Source organism: Desmodus rotundus, chromosome 4 (genome assembly GCF_022682495.2).
Source record: "Desmodus rotundus isolate HL8 chromosome 4, HLdesRot8A.1, whole genome shotgun sequence".
Classification (NCBI taxonomy): domain Eukaryota; kingdom Metazoa; phylum Chordata; class Mammalia; order Chiroptera; family Phyllostomidae; genus Desmodus; species Desmodus rotundus.
This window is the reverse complement of record NC_071390.1, coordinates 108,389,980-108,403,923: the sequence shown is the minus strand read 5'-3', so window position 1 is coordinate 108,403,923 and position 13,944 is coordinate 108,389,980. Positions and strand designations below refer to the sequence as shown.

The window sequence follows — 13,944 nt, the reverse complement described above, 5'->3', positions numbered from 1 at the left end:
CTTGCCCTCCTAGCCTTTATGCACTGGCCAGGACTAGCACAAAAATGATGAATAGAAGTGGTCAGAACAGACATATATTTTATTATTAAATATTTTGTATTTTATTATTAAATTTTTTCTATGTGTTGATTGCTAATTCCTCTTTGGATCACATTTTCTTGTTTCTTAAATTTTTGATCATATATTGGACATAATGTACTGATACTTTGCAGAGTTGCTAGAGTCTTTCTCTGAAGAGTGTTATTTTATTTGAATAGGCAGATAAGTTCACTTTGAAGTTTGGAGGCTTGATTTTACACTCTTTCAGGAGGGTCTTTTGTTTTGGCTAACTTCTTAGTCTTGGTACAATAGGTGTGTGGTCCTAGGGCGTTTGTGGGAAGTCCAGGGTGTCTGCCAAGCTCCTCAAATAAGGCAGTTTCAAATTTCACACTCCTTTGTCCGTATGACTCATAGCTGTAATCTCTGCTCAAGTCTTTTTGTTTTTCAGCTGTTGCTCTTTGCTGGCTTCCTTGTAATCTCCCTCATGTACAAACATTTCTGGAGTTAGTTAAGGATTGGAAGAGATTTTACAGCTTTGGTGGCTGCCATTTTAGGATTTCCCCTGGCAATTTTCATCTCTGTTAACAACCCCAAATTCTATCCTGTGTCATTTTAAATCAGTAAGATCCCAGAGTTTTTGCTTCTGTTTAGCTGCTCCATGTTATAAGGCCTGGGGAGTTTGTTCCCTCAGGGGAAGCGGCATCCATGTAAATCACATAAAGATCTCATCCCCTTGTCTCCTTTCAAGTCTCTGACCCAGTTTCTGCCTGCTTTTGGTCACTATGCAGTGCCTCCTGATAGTTTCATTTATATGCAGGAAGGTTAGACCCATTTAAACTGTTCCTCCTTTAGTAGTCTTTTTGCGGGGGGGGGGGGGGGGGGGGGGCGTGGATTTAATGTTTTTGAATATGAGACATCACTTCATGGTTTTGATTGTTTTATAATTGATGCTTTAATGACTTAAACTAATGCTTTCTAGAAGGTAAATGAGCAAATATATATTGCCTATAAGTCTTTAAGATCTAAGAAAGGAGACTTTAGTAGCTGAAACAATTATAAAGTACCAATTGTAATTTTAAAAATTTTCTAGGCTAAGTGCTATTTATGGAGGTACCTACATGCTGAATAAACCAATTGAAGAAATCATTGTGGAAAATGGAAAAGTGATTGGTGTTAAATCTGAAGGAGAGGTAAGTAGCTTCTACAATTTAAAAGTACTGTGTTCTTGTGAAAAAACACTTTATTATCTAGTAAGTACTTTATTTGGTATGGACATTGATGGTAGATTTCAGACTATATGTGATTTCTTATAGTAAATTGATATTCATTGTGACTAAGGACTAGTTACCGAGGCCGGGTTTTAAGAAAACACATCAATACTTTCTATAGTGTTGATTGTTGCTTCCTCTTAAGACTAAAATATGCAATAGGATGGGTTCTAAGTGGTTTAGTATCCTGTATGGACTGTGGGTTGGTGCCCGTTTCTCAAGTTTTCATTTAAATTTAGCTTTATTTGTATCACTTATAATTTACTGGTTGAAATCAGGCTTGGGCAGTACTAACCATTTTGTTATTATTAATAAATTATTGAAGATTAATGTTAAGTATTAACATTAATTTGGTATTAATTTGGGGTTTAGCTGTGGAGCTGCCTAGGTGGAGTTTTAAACAGTGTTTCTCAAATTTGACTTGAATATAAATCATTGTTAATTTTGTAGGAGGGCACATTTTAATTCATAACTGGTCAGAGGCGGGGCTGCATTTTTTTTGTAAGCTCTCAGGTGATGCCAGTGATGTCGGTCTGCAAAAACCAGATCATTTCTCTTTCATCAACTCTTAACAAATAGAACTGCTCAAAAAGAAACTCAAGAACTAAGTTTAAGAAGAAATGTTTTGGTATTTCTGATGTTACTCCATGGGTTAGGACTGTATAAGTAACACTCACTAGGGGGCTCTCTGAACTTTCATCACTGTTGCAGATCTTTTGTAACCACTATTTTCTGCATAACACATGTTTAGGAAATATGGATAAATGTTTTAATGTGGTATCTCAAAGTCCTTTTTATTGCAGTTTTACCCATTCTTTGTGTCACACAGCTGCTTCCCCTTAGGAAGTGTCAAGGCTTTGATATAATGGGGAAGATTATCATGTATATCTTGTAACTGAAGTTTTACTTAGAGACACAGTGGTGTTGGTTGGTTTGTAATACTGGTACTATTTATAGAACATTTACTCTTTACTTGGTACATTCTCATATAATGACAGCCCTTAATTACAGTGTTTCATTTAAGGCTAACAACTCCTCTTTGAGATTGCATAGAGCTAGAATTTGAACTCTGGTCTACTTAGTTCTGAAACTTCTGAATATTATGCAGCAATTTTCCTAATACTTGAATAGGATTTAGAATTAATGGATCTGTTCCAGGCAAATTTGTGGAGATTGTTTGTAAAGCTAGTTTTAATAGTTATCTATAATTAAATAAATGTCTGCAGTTAACTTTGTGAAAATAACAGATTATATTCAAGAGACAGTGGCTTCAGTATACTGTCTAAAAACACGGTGGACACTGAAAATTATAAAGTCTTTAAAAATGTTTTATTACAGATTGCTCGCTGTAAGCAGCTCATCTGTGACCCCAGCTATGTAAAAGATCGGGTAGAAAAAGTGGGTCAGGTGATTCGAGTTATCTGTATCCTCAGTCACCCCATCAAGAACACCAATGACGCCAACTCCTGCCAGATCATTATTCCGCAGAACCAGGTCAACAGGAAATCAGGTGAGTTTGGAAGATCAGCAGATGTTTGTAGAATTTTGTTAGACATCATTTACTTTTTCATTTGATCCCAAATTCCTGATTTTATCTGCTCTATTATAGTGAAGAAGCCTTAGTTTTTAACACATGGGAAATACAAAATGTGATAGATCCCTTTCAGCTGAGATCCTAGATCATCACCCTGAATAATGGACACATTAAATTAGCCTAGGAACCTGGCCTCAGCCTTGCATCCATTGCTGTGGACCTCTGATTCTTCATCTGTGGAACTCAGAGTCTGAGCTAAGATGAGCAGCCCAGTGTCTCCTGGCTCCAACATTATGTGCCTATGAATGTTTAGCTTATTAGTGACCTGCCTACACTATTTTGAAATGATGACAGTGTTATTTTTAATGTCATTATTTGTCAACTTAATACTTCTATTTTAACAGTGTGCTAGAACACAACTGAAATTCCTCTGATTAAGATCAGAATTTATCTTTAAAATCGTAATTCCTAATCTGTTTTAACCAGTAGTTTTCATCCACTACCTCTTTCTGAAGTCCAAAATCTTTAGTCAAAAATTCAACTTTAAAAGGGTTATTGGCTTTTAAATACAGTTAAAAGCTACCTGTATTTTTTTTCCGTATAGGAATCCAAATCCCAGATTACTACTAGAACAAGGGATTTGTACTACAGTAATCGGTAAAGGGTTCCCAAGCAGACACCTGGGTCTGTGAAAGTCAAAGAAAAGGGAAAAGAGCGCCCAGCAATTACTTTCTGTATTGGAAATTATGTGGTTACTTAGTGGTATACATACAAGACGAACCTATGGAATTACGTGAGTTTAGTACGCCAACTCAAGAACAATTTTTGCTGATTTGTAATGTTATATTAAATAAATGAAAAGTTAGTACAGAAGGTCCCCATTTAACGATGGTTTGACTTACGATTTTTTACCTTTAAGATGGTACAAGTGATAACCAAACAACCATTACTTTTCACTTTCAGTACAGTATTGAATTAGATGAGTTTTTGTCCAACTGTAGGCTAATATAAGTGTTCTGAGCTTATTTAAAGGGTGCTAGGGTAACCTATGATGTTTAGTAGGTTAAGTGTATTAAGTGCCTTTTGACGTAATGATATCTGCCATGGGCTTTAGAGGAGCTGTACTTAATAAAACCTTTCTTAGCAATTCAAAACCTTTCTAAATGCAGAATTCAGCGAGACAGAAGACCCTAGAGCAGTTCATATGGTTTACCAGGTTTCCATAGTTAGCTGTGACAGACTTGCGAAGAGAAATCTCATTTCCAAGTCCAGCAGTTCACTGCCACATAAACCCTTCATCTCCAAAATGCTGAATGTTGCTGAATATTTGCATATTCTATGTATGATCCTGTTTGCCTCCATAGACGTAAAGCTTACAAGGTATTGTCTATTCCAAGTAATTTTAATTCTCAAGTGAGACTTGAATGTGCCCACATGCCCAAGGTTTACAAACTTTGGCAGTGAGTTGGCATTACTTGTTCCCAGATATCTACGTCTGCATGATCTCCTCTGCGCACAACGTGGCAGCACAAGGGAAGTACATTGCCATAGTCAGTACCACTGTGGAGACCAAGGAACCCGAGAAAGAAATCAAACCAGCTTTGGAGCTCTTGGAACCAATTGAACAGAAGTAAGTGATGTGTTCACTTACATCAGATAAAATCCTAGATTGATTTTGGCTTCATGGTGGGGCAGACTCCATGAGAACAAAGAAAGCAGCCATCGTGTCCACCAGTCTCATCCTTTGGGATTTGCATTTCAGGGGAAGCAGTGAGTGGGTGTGGGGTCAGCTCACCTGCTCACTGAATTCTTTTTCTCCTCCAGATTCGTTAGCATCAGTGACCTGCTTGTACCAAAAGATTTGGGAACAGAAAGCCAGGTGAGTGGTGATCTGAAAAGGGTATTATCAGATTTTATTGGGAAACTTCCCTAGTTTCAAGTTTTTCTGATTTTTATTTCCAGATCTTTATTTCCCGTACATATGATGCTACAACTCACTTTGAGACAACCTGTGATGACATTAAAGACATCTATAAGAGGATGACAGGAACCGAGTTTGACTTTGAGGAAATGAAGCGCAAGAAAAATGACATCTATGGGGAAGACTAACAGCAGTCCATGTTATCATCTAATTAGGACAAACTTTAAAATTTGGCAAATAATGCATATTGTATGAAATCAATATTATAAGGCCTGCTTTTGTAATCCAAATCGAGAGATTGCAGAGCACTGTAAAATACAACTCTCTTTCTAATATTGTGTATTAACTTGTTTTCATGGAGTGGCTATTCAGAATTGACAGGTGACCACATTCTGTACTGTTTAACCAATGCTGGCTTTTTTTTCTAGTGAAGGGTAAGTTTTAAAAAAAAAAACATTGTGATACTGATACAGAGAACTTGATACAGTATTTGTATCTTTTAATCAATGTAGCCTTTGCAGTTATGTGCTTCTGCTGCTCAAGAGCTGGATCAATACAATTTGCGTGCCATCTGTCCTCTTGACATTAAGGAGATTTGAAATCAAATATTCCATAATTTGGGACAGCATCTCGAAGTTTTCCCTATAGCTTTACATTTTGTGTCCTGTCAAGTATTATGATAGTGCCCATTGTAGCCTAGCCATAGAGATTGGTTCATGTGGGCCTAAAATTCTAACTGAACTCCAGACTTCGAGTCATTTTGGAGGAAGCCTGTGTGTGGTGTTTTAACCTGATAAAATTGGTGAGAGCGAAGGAAAAAGAAAACTGTCATAAAGCAGGTAAACGTAGAAGCCTCTTTGTATCCCAGGTGTGGCTTCTTCAACGGACCAAGCTGCAATGAAATGCAGTATTGATTTGACAGAGCCTCTCCTTCAATGATGTCTGCCTCAAAATGGCTCCAAATGATTTCTGTACTGCAAAATAAAGCCAAACTCTGGAAACCAGTTCCCTCTCAATTAGTCTGTGTGTGTCCTGGTGTTTAAGAACTATGTAAGTAATGTGCCAGCTACGACACAGCTGTTTATCTCCTTCAGTAGAGCTGAAACTGATGCTAGGAGAGATGCTGGAGTGAAGCGTGTACTTAGTCACTGACAGCTTGTGCGGATTCAAACTTGGATGGATAAACAGTTTACCTGGCTTCACTGTGAGTAGGCCCCAAATTACATTCTTTTGACTCAATATAACCGAAACTCCAGATATTCTTATTGGTGGTTTACAACAAGTACTGTTTTCCATACAAATGCAAGTTACTGGCTTTGATAATTTTACTTATAATGTCATGAGAGAAGTGAATTGTCAAGTGAAATAGGTGCTTTAATATTTTCACATAATTTAAATTGCATTAGACATCGTTTTTAACTGGTACCTCCATTCCCTTTGATAGCATACAGTGATAGCTGTCAGATGAATGAAGAACCATATTCTTGTAGGCTGAATATTGATTCTTATGGTTAAGTCTGAAGGACATATGACTAAGGTAGGTAATCTGTTAAAGCAATTAGGGTAATAATTTATATTATTATTCAAATTGTCTGATTTACTTGAACTCAGTTTCTAAATCTCACACTACCCATTTTTGGCCAGATAATTCTTTGTTGTGGGAGACTGTCCTATGCATTGTATGATGTTTACTAGCATCTCTGACCTAGCCACTATATGCCGGGAGCACCTCCCTAGCCCAAGAACCAGAAATGTCTCCAGATGTTACAACATTTCCCAGGTCACAAAATCGCCTGAGGTGAGAACTTCCAGGCTTTATGTGAGAAGATGATCTAAAATCCCAGCAAGTCTTTCCCTTCCCTACCCCACCCCATAATATTTTAATTTGTCAACTATTAATGCAGGCAGATGTACATGCTAGACTAATAAGAAGTAGAAAAAAATACCAGCACTTTTGCATGTTCCTCATTTAATTATACTACCTCTGTCCCAGGCCAAGGGGGTAAAGATGACAAAGGCACAAATTCTGGAAGAGCCCATAGTCCAGATTAGACCCATCATTCTGTGGCTTGGTTAAGTGTTAAAATGTAGAAAAAATGGTATGGAAACTGATGGCCTTGTGGGTAGGATGTTGGAAGACTTTCCAGCAAAGGGAGCTGAACATCTGAGGTACAACTTGAGACAGGTGCTGCTGGGCAGACAGCACCTGACAGGTAGTAAGTAGTAGGTAGTTTCCTTGGTGTACCACTTACGAGAGTCTTATCCCTGGGGTAAAAATAAAATGGGTTCCCAAGCAAAAGCTGTGCCAAATAAACTTTTTTAAGTCAGTCTTGTATGGAAATAACAAAGAGTGAAACTGGTACTTTTGTTTGGGTAGGAAGTATACAAAGCAGATGAATGGCCTTTGAAAGAAGTTTCTGTACTGAACAGCCCCAGAAAAGGGCCAGGTGAAAAGTCTTGTGGACCTGGCTGGGTAGCTCAGTTAGTTAGAGAGCACTGTACTCTACACCTAGGTTGTGGGTGTGATGTCTGGTCAGGAGGATGCATACAAGTAGCAACCAATGGATGCATAAGTGAATGGAACAACGAATGGATGTTTCTCTCTGCCTCTCACCAATAAATTTAACCAAAAAAATTAGTGAGTTGGAAAGTCCCGTGAATGCCCTCTTTCTGTAGTTTCCTGCTCAGTGCACATAAGTGTGGGAGCAGAAGGCACTGGGCAGGTCTCTGGGACTAGATGGATCAAGGCCAAAGTGATAATAAACATGGGAGGAATCCTCTGGAACCTAGTTGTTCCTGCTAAGTGGCGTAAAAAGTGCTAAAACTTTCCTGACAAACTCCCAATTTTTGCTATAAAGATACTGCAGAAACAGTTGATTTTTTTAGTTGTCTTTATTTAAAAATTAGTTATAAAAACCTTTATTCCAAAGAGCTGCTGTATCTTACAAATGTTTCTTGCTTGGTTTTCATTTAAAGATAACTAGAAGTTATTTCTAATGTCATAAATAAGTGATTATTTCTTAGAGTTGATTTTGTAGTTTTCACTCTTTATAAAGTGAAAAATGACAGTTTATAAATTTGTACCATTTCGGAAAAAAGGTTTAACTTTATGTAGTGTTGTTCGAGTAACAGCAAATGAAACACGGCTGTAGTTTTTTACAAGGGTGGTAAAACCTTTAAAACAGACTAACATGCAGTGTCCTGCTGATATTAACATGCAAAAACAAAGCTATTGGTTCAGACTCATTTTTGCTACAATTGAGTAAACGTGTTTCTATTTTTAACAGTAAGTTCAATTAATAGCTTTAAATTAAAATAATTTAAAACAAAATAACACTGCAACCCAAAGCTAACGGACAACTACTATGTCACTGTGAATGACGTCAGCTTTTTAATACAAAAAAAAAAAAAAAAAACCAAGGAAAACTTTCCCATAAGTTGCAGAACATTGATTTTTCAATTATAAGAAGCGAAGAGTCTTACGTGTGTCTTAAAAGTTTTTTAAACAAAAGGGAAAATACTAATCTGTTGTTGGCATCATTGATGTCTATGCAAGCTGCAGTTGAATCATCTGGGTAAACTCAAAATTGATAATTCTAGCTTTGAAACAAAATAACCAACTATTTCATAAATAGCATGCTACCTAATGGGGAACACTTCTGTGCATTTTAAGTTGCATCATCAAAAATGCACATTATAGAGAAAATGGGTAATTCAAAGGTTGGTTATTAGTAAATACTTTACAACTTCTACCCCTAAGTTATTTTTAATTTAGAGCATGATAACATGTAAAGTAAAGAACAGTTTTTGAACTGGTTCTCATAGACACAAATGTAAATTATCTACCCTCAACTCCAGCTGACATGGGAGAGTTACAGAAAAAATGTGCTTACCAATAGCTACTCCTAAATGGAGCTGCTACTTTTTGTATATTTTCAATAAAGTTATTTACATCTGTAATGAGGATGCCACTATTTTCAAAGACTTCTCTGGAGACAACAGGCTTTTCTGTAGAAAGAAAAATATCTTTTGGTGAAAAATTCATTAATGTACTTTTTAAAATGTGTAGTTAACATACAATATCATTCTCAAGTGTACAGTGGAGTCATTCAACATATTAAGGTACCTTTTTAAAAGTAGCAGAAACTCCTTTGTTTAAAAAAAAGAAAACTTTTCTGAAACTCCTTAATAGGGGCAGGTAGCGGTGGTGAAAACCATTGATAAATGACAACTATAGTCATTCCTTTAATAATTTTTAAAGGTTTGGTGAAGACTCACATAAAACATGAAAAATTAGGGATAATTATAAAATTACTTAGTACTTGTAGGAGATGATGAAAATAGTAGCAACTGTGTTGGAGGATTATTAACTAGACAGTACCCCTTACCCAGCATTTATCAGGGTAACAGCTGATCTGGGATATATCCACATGCGTCTTATGGCAGGGGCATCAAACTCATTTTTGCCCGGGGCCACATCAGCCTCACAGTTGCCTTCAAAGGGCTGAAGTAATTTTAGGACTGTATAAATGTAACTACTCCTTAGTTGTTACGGAGTTGAAACTACATTTGGCTCTTTGAAGGTGACCGCAAGGCTGGTGTGGCCCCAGGCGAAGATGAGTTTGACACCTCTGTTTATGGTATCCAATGGATCCACTTGCAAGGACATTTTTAGAGTTGACCTATTTTGGCATTAACTGATTGAGAAGATGAAACTGATGCAGAACTAAGGCTGTGTGACTTTACCTGTTAGGAAGACAGCAAACCTGGCGTGGACATGCTGAATCTGCAGGTTTAGCAGACATTTTAAATGTTCTGCTTTTGTTGATGACCGAGAGTCACACTGGTGGTAATGAAGCAACTCAATGATATCTGCACTCTGATATGACTTCAATATTAAGTTCTTCTTATATGCAATTGAATCCACTCTGGAAAATACATAAACGTTAAATTTAGGTTCAGTGTAAGTTTGTGAAAGTTCAAGATAATTTTGTTGTTTTATTTCTAGATCTTCTCTTGACTTTACTGTACTTCTAGTATATCCACTTCTGATAAAACCAACTCCCAACATCCTTTGTTCCTGTTCTTTTCCACCATATACTTGCCTTCCTAGATGTCACTGTCCTGATGTGTTCCATCAAAACAACATTACAAATGTATTATTTTTGCAAATACATATTTTTAAAAAGTAGCCCTCTCATTCTCAGAGGGACATTTACACATTCATTTACTACCACTTCCAACAATGTCACAAGTGGCCCTCTTACTGCAATGGCTCCAAACCTTTTCAGTCTCTTCAAAACCTCTTCTCTTCTGACTCAAACTATGTCGTGGCTAGATTTTCCTTAATTTCTCACCTTTTAAATCTTACTACCTTTTTCTTCCTCTTTTAGAGGCAACTGTTTTAACACCTCTACTTCTGCTCTTGATTCCATCTCTCCAGTCTTCCCTATCACTCACTTCTACCTTCCTCCTGCTTGCTGGAGAAAGCCAAAATTGTATGTATCCCCACCATTCTGGTTGAGTGACAAGTACTATTAATATCATCATGATGAATTTCCTTCCAGGCTTTACCTTTTGTACATACCAATTTATGGTTGGCATCATACTGTACATAGTTTTAATAACCAACTTTTCTGTTATATTCCTTACTGCTATAAACAGAAACTCGTAAGTTTCTACTTACTGTTTTGTATGGCATTATTTTGCAAATATTGAAGAATTATAAAATTAACCTAGAGATGGAATTGAGGCAGGATTCATAGTTACTGACAGCTACCCATGGCTATAAACCCCTTGGTGGTTTTTAAAAGCTAGTTTGCTTTTAGTTTTAGATAAATTCCCACAAAGCTCAAAGGATATGATGAGTTTTCTGATGAGCTCTCATTACAACAGCTCAGTGCTATCTGAAGAGCATATTACAGTGCCAGTAGTGATGTATTTCTCTTTATCCACAATTCTACAAGTGCTAAATAAACTTATTCTTACTAATTTTATAGATCTGCTCTGGTACCTCAGTGCTTTAGTTTGCTTCTCTCTTATTCCTGAGTTGAACCTTCCTCTAAACTGCTGTCTAATTCCTTGTGAACTTGTGGGCACAGCCTTGGACCCTGTTAGCTCCTGGTTGTCCTCTTTTCCTAGTGCCTCTCCTAAGTACAAGCCTTTCCTGAACTCTTAAGTCATGTTTCAGCATCTCATGCACTTCTACAAATTTGGCTGTTTTTACAGCTAGGTTTGTGTTTCTTTGAAGAAAGCAGTATTGTAAAACACAGTAACAGTTACAATAGAGACAATCATTCTAGGATAGAAGCCTAGCTTCACAACTGATACTATATTTGACCTGAGTCAGGTCTGTTCTGTCCTCCCCCTCTCTCTGCTTCCGTTTCCTATCTATCTATTCTGTATAAAGTCAGGACAAGATAATTGAAGTAAAACACCTCTAACAGTGCCTGAAACAGTCATTTAACAAATGCCTTTGTTAAATCTATTCCTTTTCCAGTCTGTCTCTGAGCTCCAGATCTTCCTTTCCTAGCCTCACTAGACCCGGGAGGCACCCTCAGACCCCAAGTCTCTTTAGCTGAGGAATCAATACTTCTCTTTAAAAGAATCCCAGCTCTACATAAAGAGGTTTGCCCATTGGTAAGCTATTGTTAAAGGGTAAAATTCAATTCTGGATATAGTCTCATCCCAAATTTTCCATCACACTTAATAACTGAGGTAACTTAAAAAGCATTAATGTGGCAAGCCCATACTTCAATTTATTTTTTTATAGTTCATGGTAGTAGAGCCTGAACTTTATGGACATTTTAGGACCCTTACATCTGACTTCTTTACTTCTGTTGGTCTACGGAGGGCTACTCAAAGTGTATGCCTGTAAACTTTTTATCTTTTTAACCCTAACTTGAGGATATATTTATTGTTTTAGAGACAGGCAGACAGACATAAATCAGTGCCTCCCATACACACCCCGACTGGGGATTGAACCTGCAACCTTTTGGTGTACAGGATGATACTCCAACCACTGAGGCAGCTGGTCAGGGCTGTGCCTATGAACTTTTGATTACAATATACAGCTTCCTTCACTGAAGACCCTGCTACAAAAACAAAATCCAAAAAAGCAGTCAATCGAACTAAATACTGTGTTTAGTGATACAGATGATTTCCATTCCAGCACACACCTGGAGTACCAGTCCAGAGCACGCTGAACATTTCAGGGTGACTCACGTGGCAAAGGTGAAGGGAAAGAACTTCCTACTCCCTCCACCCCCAAGCCCTCAGCTGACTACAGGCCTTACCTTACTTCTTCCTTTAGCTTTTTACTTTCCCTATAGTGAAGCAGCCACTTCCATCTTCCATTTCCATTTAGTTTCTCCAGGATTTTGACAATTTCCTTTAGTTGAACTGCAGAGTAGAAAAAGTGTTTTAAGGCTTTTGGCTTGTCTACTCAAAGCCTAGAATTTATTACTTGTAAAAAAAATAAGACCCATGCTTGAGTGTACCCCATCATTGCCACTTTGTAGCTGGGGAGGATCCCATACTGCATTTCAAAGATACAGCGACCTGTGGACCCTCACCTCAGTCCTACCTACTCATACTGCAGTAGTAGAGAACTGTATAGGGAAAGAGCACTACGATTAACAGCAGTTAAAGCTCTGAATGTAGTACAAAAATCACTAAACCTTACATAGGAGGTTTAGTTGCAACAGCACAAATCTAGGTTTCTAAATACAGAATGTACAAATATTTTTCAACTTCAGTTTCCATGCACGATTCATGTTTGTTAATAAGATAATCCTCCTGACCCTCTAACCCTAGAAATGATGTATCGACATTTAGTTCTAATGTGGCAGGTTTTGATCATACATAAAAGTGTCTGCCCTGTGCTCTGACATTCTTCTAGGTCAGGTCATTGCCCTGAGAAGCAGATTATACAGTTGACCACTGCACAACGTGGAGTTAGCAGCACTGACTGCCCACCCAATGGAGTAATTGTGTATAACTTAAGTAGGTTCCCTGTATACACATATCCCCAGCCTCCAGTTGACCCGTGAACAACATGGTTTGAATTACTCAGGTCAAATCTAAGTAGATGCATGTAATTCAAACTCACGTCATTCAAGGGCCAACTATGTATTAGTGTTCAAGCAGATGACTGACACAACTTTCAGTAGCCATTTTTTAAGATTTCCATATCAGCAAGATGGTAAGGGTGACAGCAACAGATACGGAAGAGGGCTGATTATAAACAAAAATTCTGTAGCTGACTTGATTTGGCAAGCGAAGAAGTCAAATGTTAAAAATTCTCTAATGTGTATGACTACTCTAGCCACACTTTAGAGGGAAGGAATTTAGGTTTGGTGGTAAAGACAGTTAAAATGAGAGGTTAAGAGTATGTACACTGGGAATGAGGACTATACAAAAACTGCTCTTTTTCCATGCAATTATTTGGGTCACTGGGTGAGGAGAAATTGATTTGACTAGATTTCAAAGAAACAAACAAAGAAATCAAAAGACCAACCTAATGTTAAAGTTTCCAACATTCTGTCATCTGATACCACAAAGCCGCCTGTCCGAAACAGCTCTTGGAAGGTGTAATTGAGAACATCTTCAGGGCTGTCTATTCCAGCAAAGATGACACTGGGAAAATGCTTCAGCTTCAGCAGAGAAGGAATCTGTTAAACATAAAAGGATCCCAAATGAAGATAGGTTCACTGGGTCGCTTTTGTCACTTTTTCCCAAAAGTTTCAAGATTCAGGACAGCTAAAAATACTTTTAACCTTGATGACTGATTGATAGGTAATTCTACCACACGTAAGGAATATTAACTCAGTTCATCATCAATGCTACAAACTCATTAAAGCTAGTTAATTACAAAGTGGTCTCTACAACTCTACAAGTTGGAGGTAGAGAGGGCAGAGTATACCTGAGGTTTTGGGACCTGTCATCAGGCAGGTAACAAGCTAACACCATCACTCCCTGTCTCCAGCTTCACCTGGTGTTGGTGCTTTGGTGCTGTAGGGATATCAGTTACCACCTCCTGACAGCAGGGCTGTAGCTATGCCCATAAGTTAGATCTTCTTGGGAGAAGCAATCACCTTTATTCAACTAACAGGTAAGTATCATAAGAAAATTTTTACAAGTCCCTTTTAAAGCAGATTTATTCCTATTAGATGAATATTTAC

The 13,944-nt window shown here is 37.6% G+C and overlaps 2 protein-coding genes across 9 annotated transcripts in view; one reads left to right on the top strand and one right to left on the bottom strand.

Moving 5' to 3' along the window:
• The window catches only part of GDI2 (GDP dissociation inhibitor 2), a 31,333-nt gene extending 25,567 nt beyond the window's left edge, over positions 1-5,766 (top strand). Inside the window, exons 7-11 of the mRNA XM_024580666.4 lie at positions 1,130-1,229; positions 2,646-2,817; positions 4,327-4,471; positions 4,666-4,720; positions 4,804-5,766. Of these exons, the coding sequence (XP_024436434.1) occupies positions 1,130-1,229; positions 2,646-2,817; positions 4,327-4,471; positions 4,666-4,720; positions 4,804-4,950 (619 nt within the window). The 3' untranslated portion in view covers positions 4,951-5,766. The remainder of the gene's footprint in view (positions 1-1,129; positions 1,230-2,645; positions 2,818-4,326; positions 4,472-4,665; positions 4,721-4,803) is intronic.
• A 1,869-nt stretch (positions 5,767-7,635) lies between these two features.
• Positions 7,636-13,944, bottom strand: part of TASOR2 (transcription activation suppressor family member 2) — a 69,481-nt gene continuing 63,172 nt past the window's right edge. For all 8 annotated transcript variants that reach the window (XM_024580641.3, XM_024580625.4, XM_045186685.2 and 5 more), the window contains 4 exons: positions 13,281-13,434; positions 12,058-12,163; positions 9,509-9,690; positions 7,636-8,770 (listed from right to left, as the gene is read on the bottom strand). In XM_024580641.3, the coding sequence (XP_024436409.2) occupies positions 8,652-8,770; positions 9,509-9,690; positions 12,058-12,163; positions 13,281-13,434 (561 nt within the window). In that variant the 3' untranslated portion in view covers positions 7,636-8,651. The remainder of the gene's footprint in view (positions 8,771-9,508; positions 9,691-12,057; positions 12,164-13,280; positions 13,435-13,944) is intronic.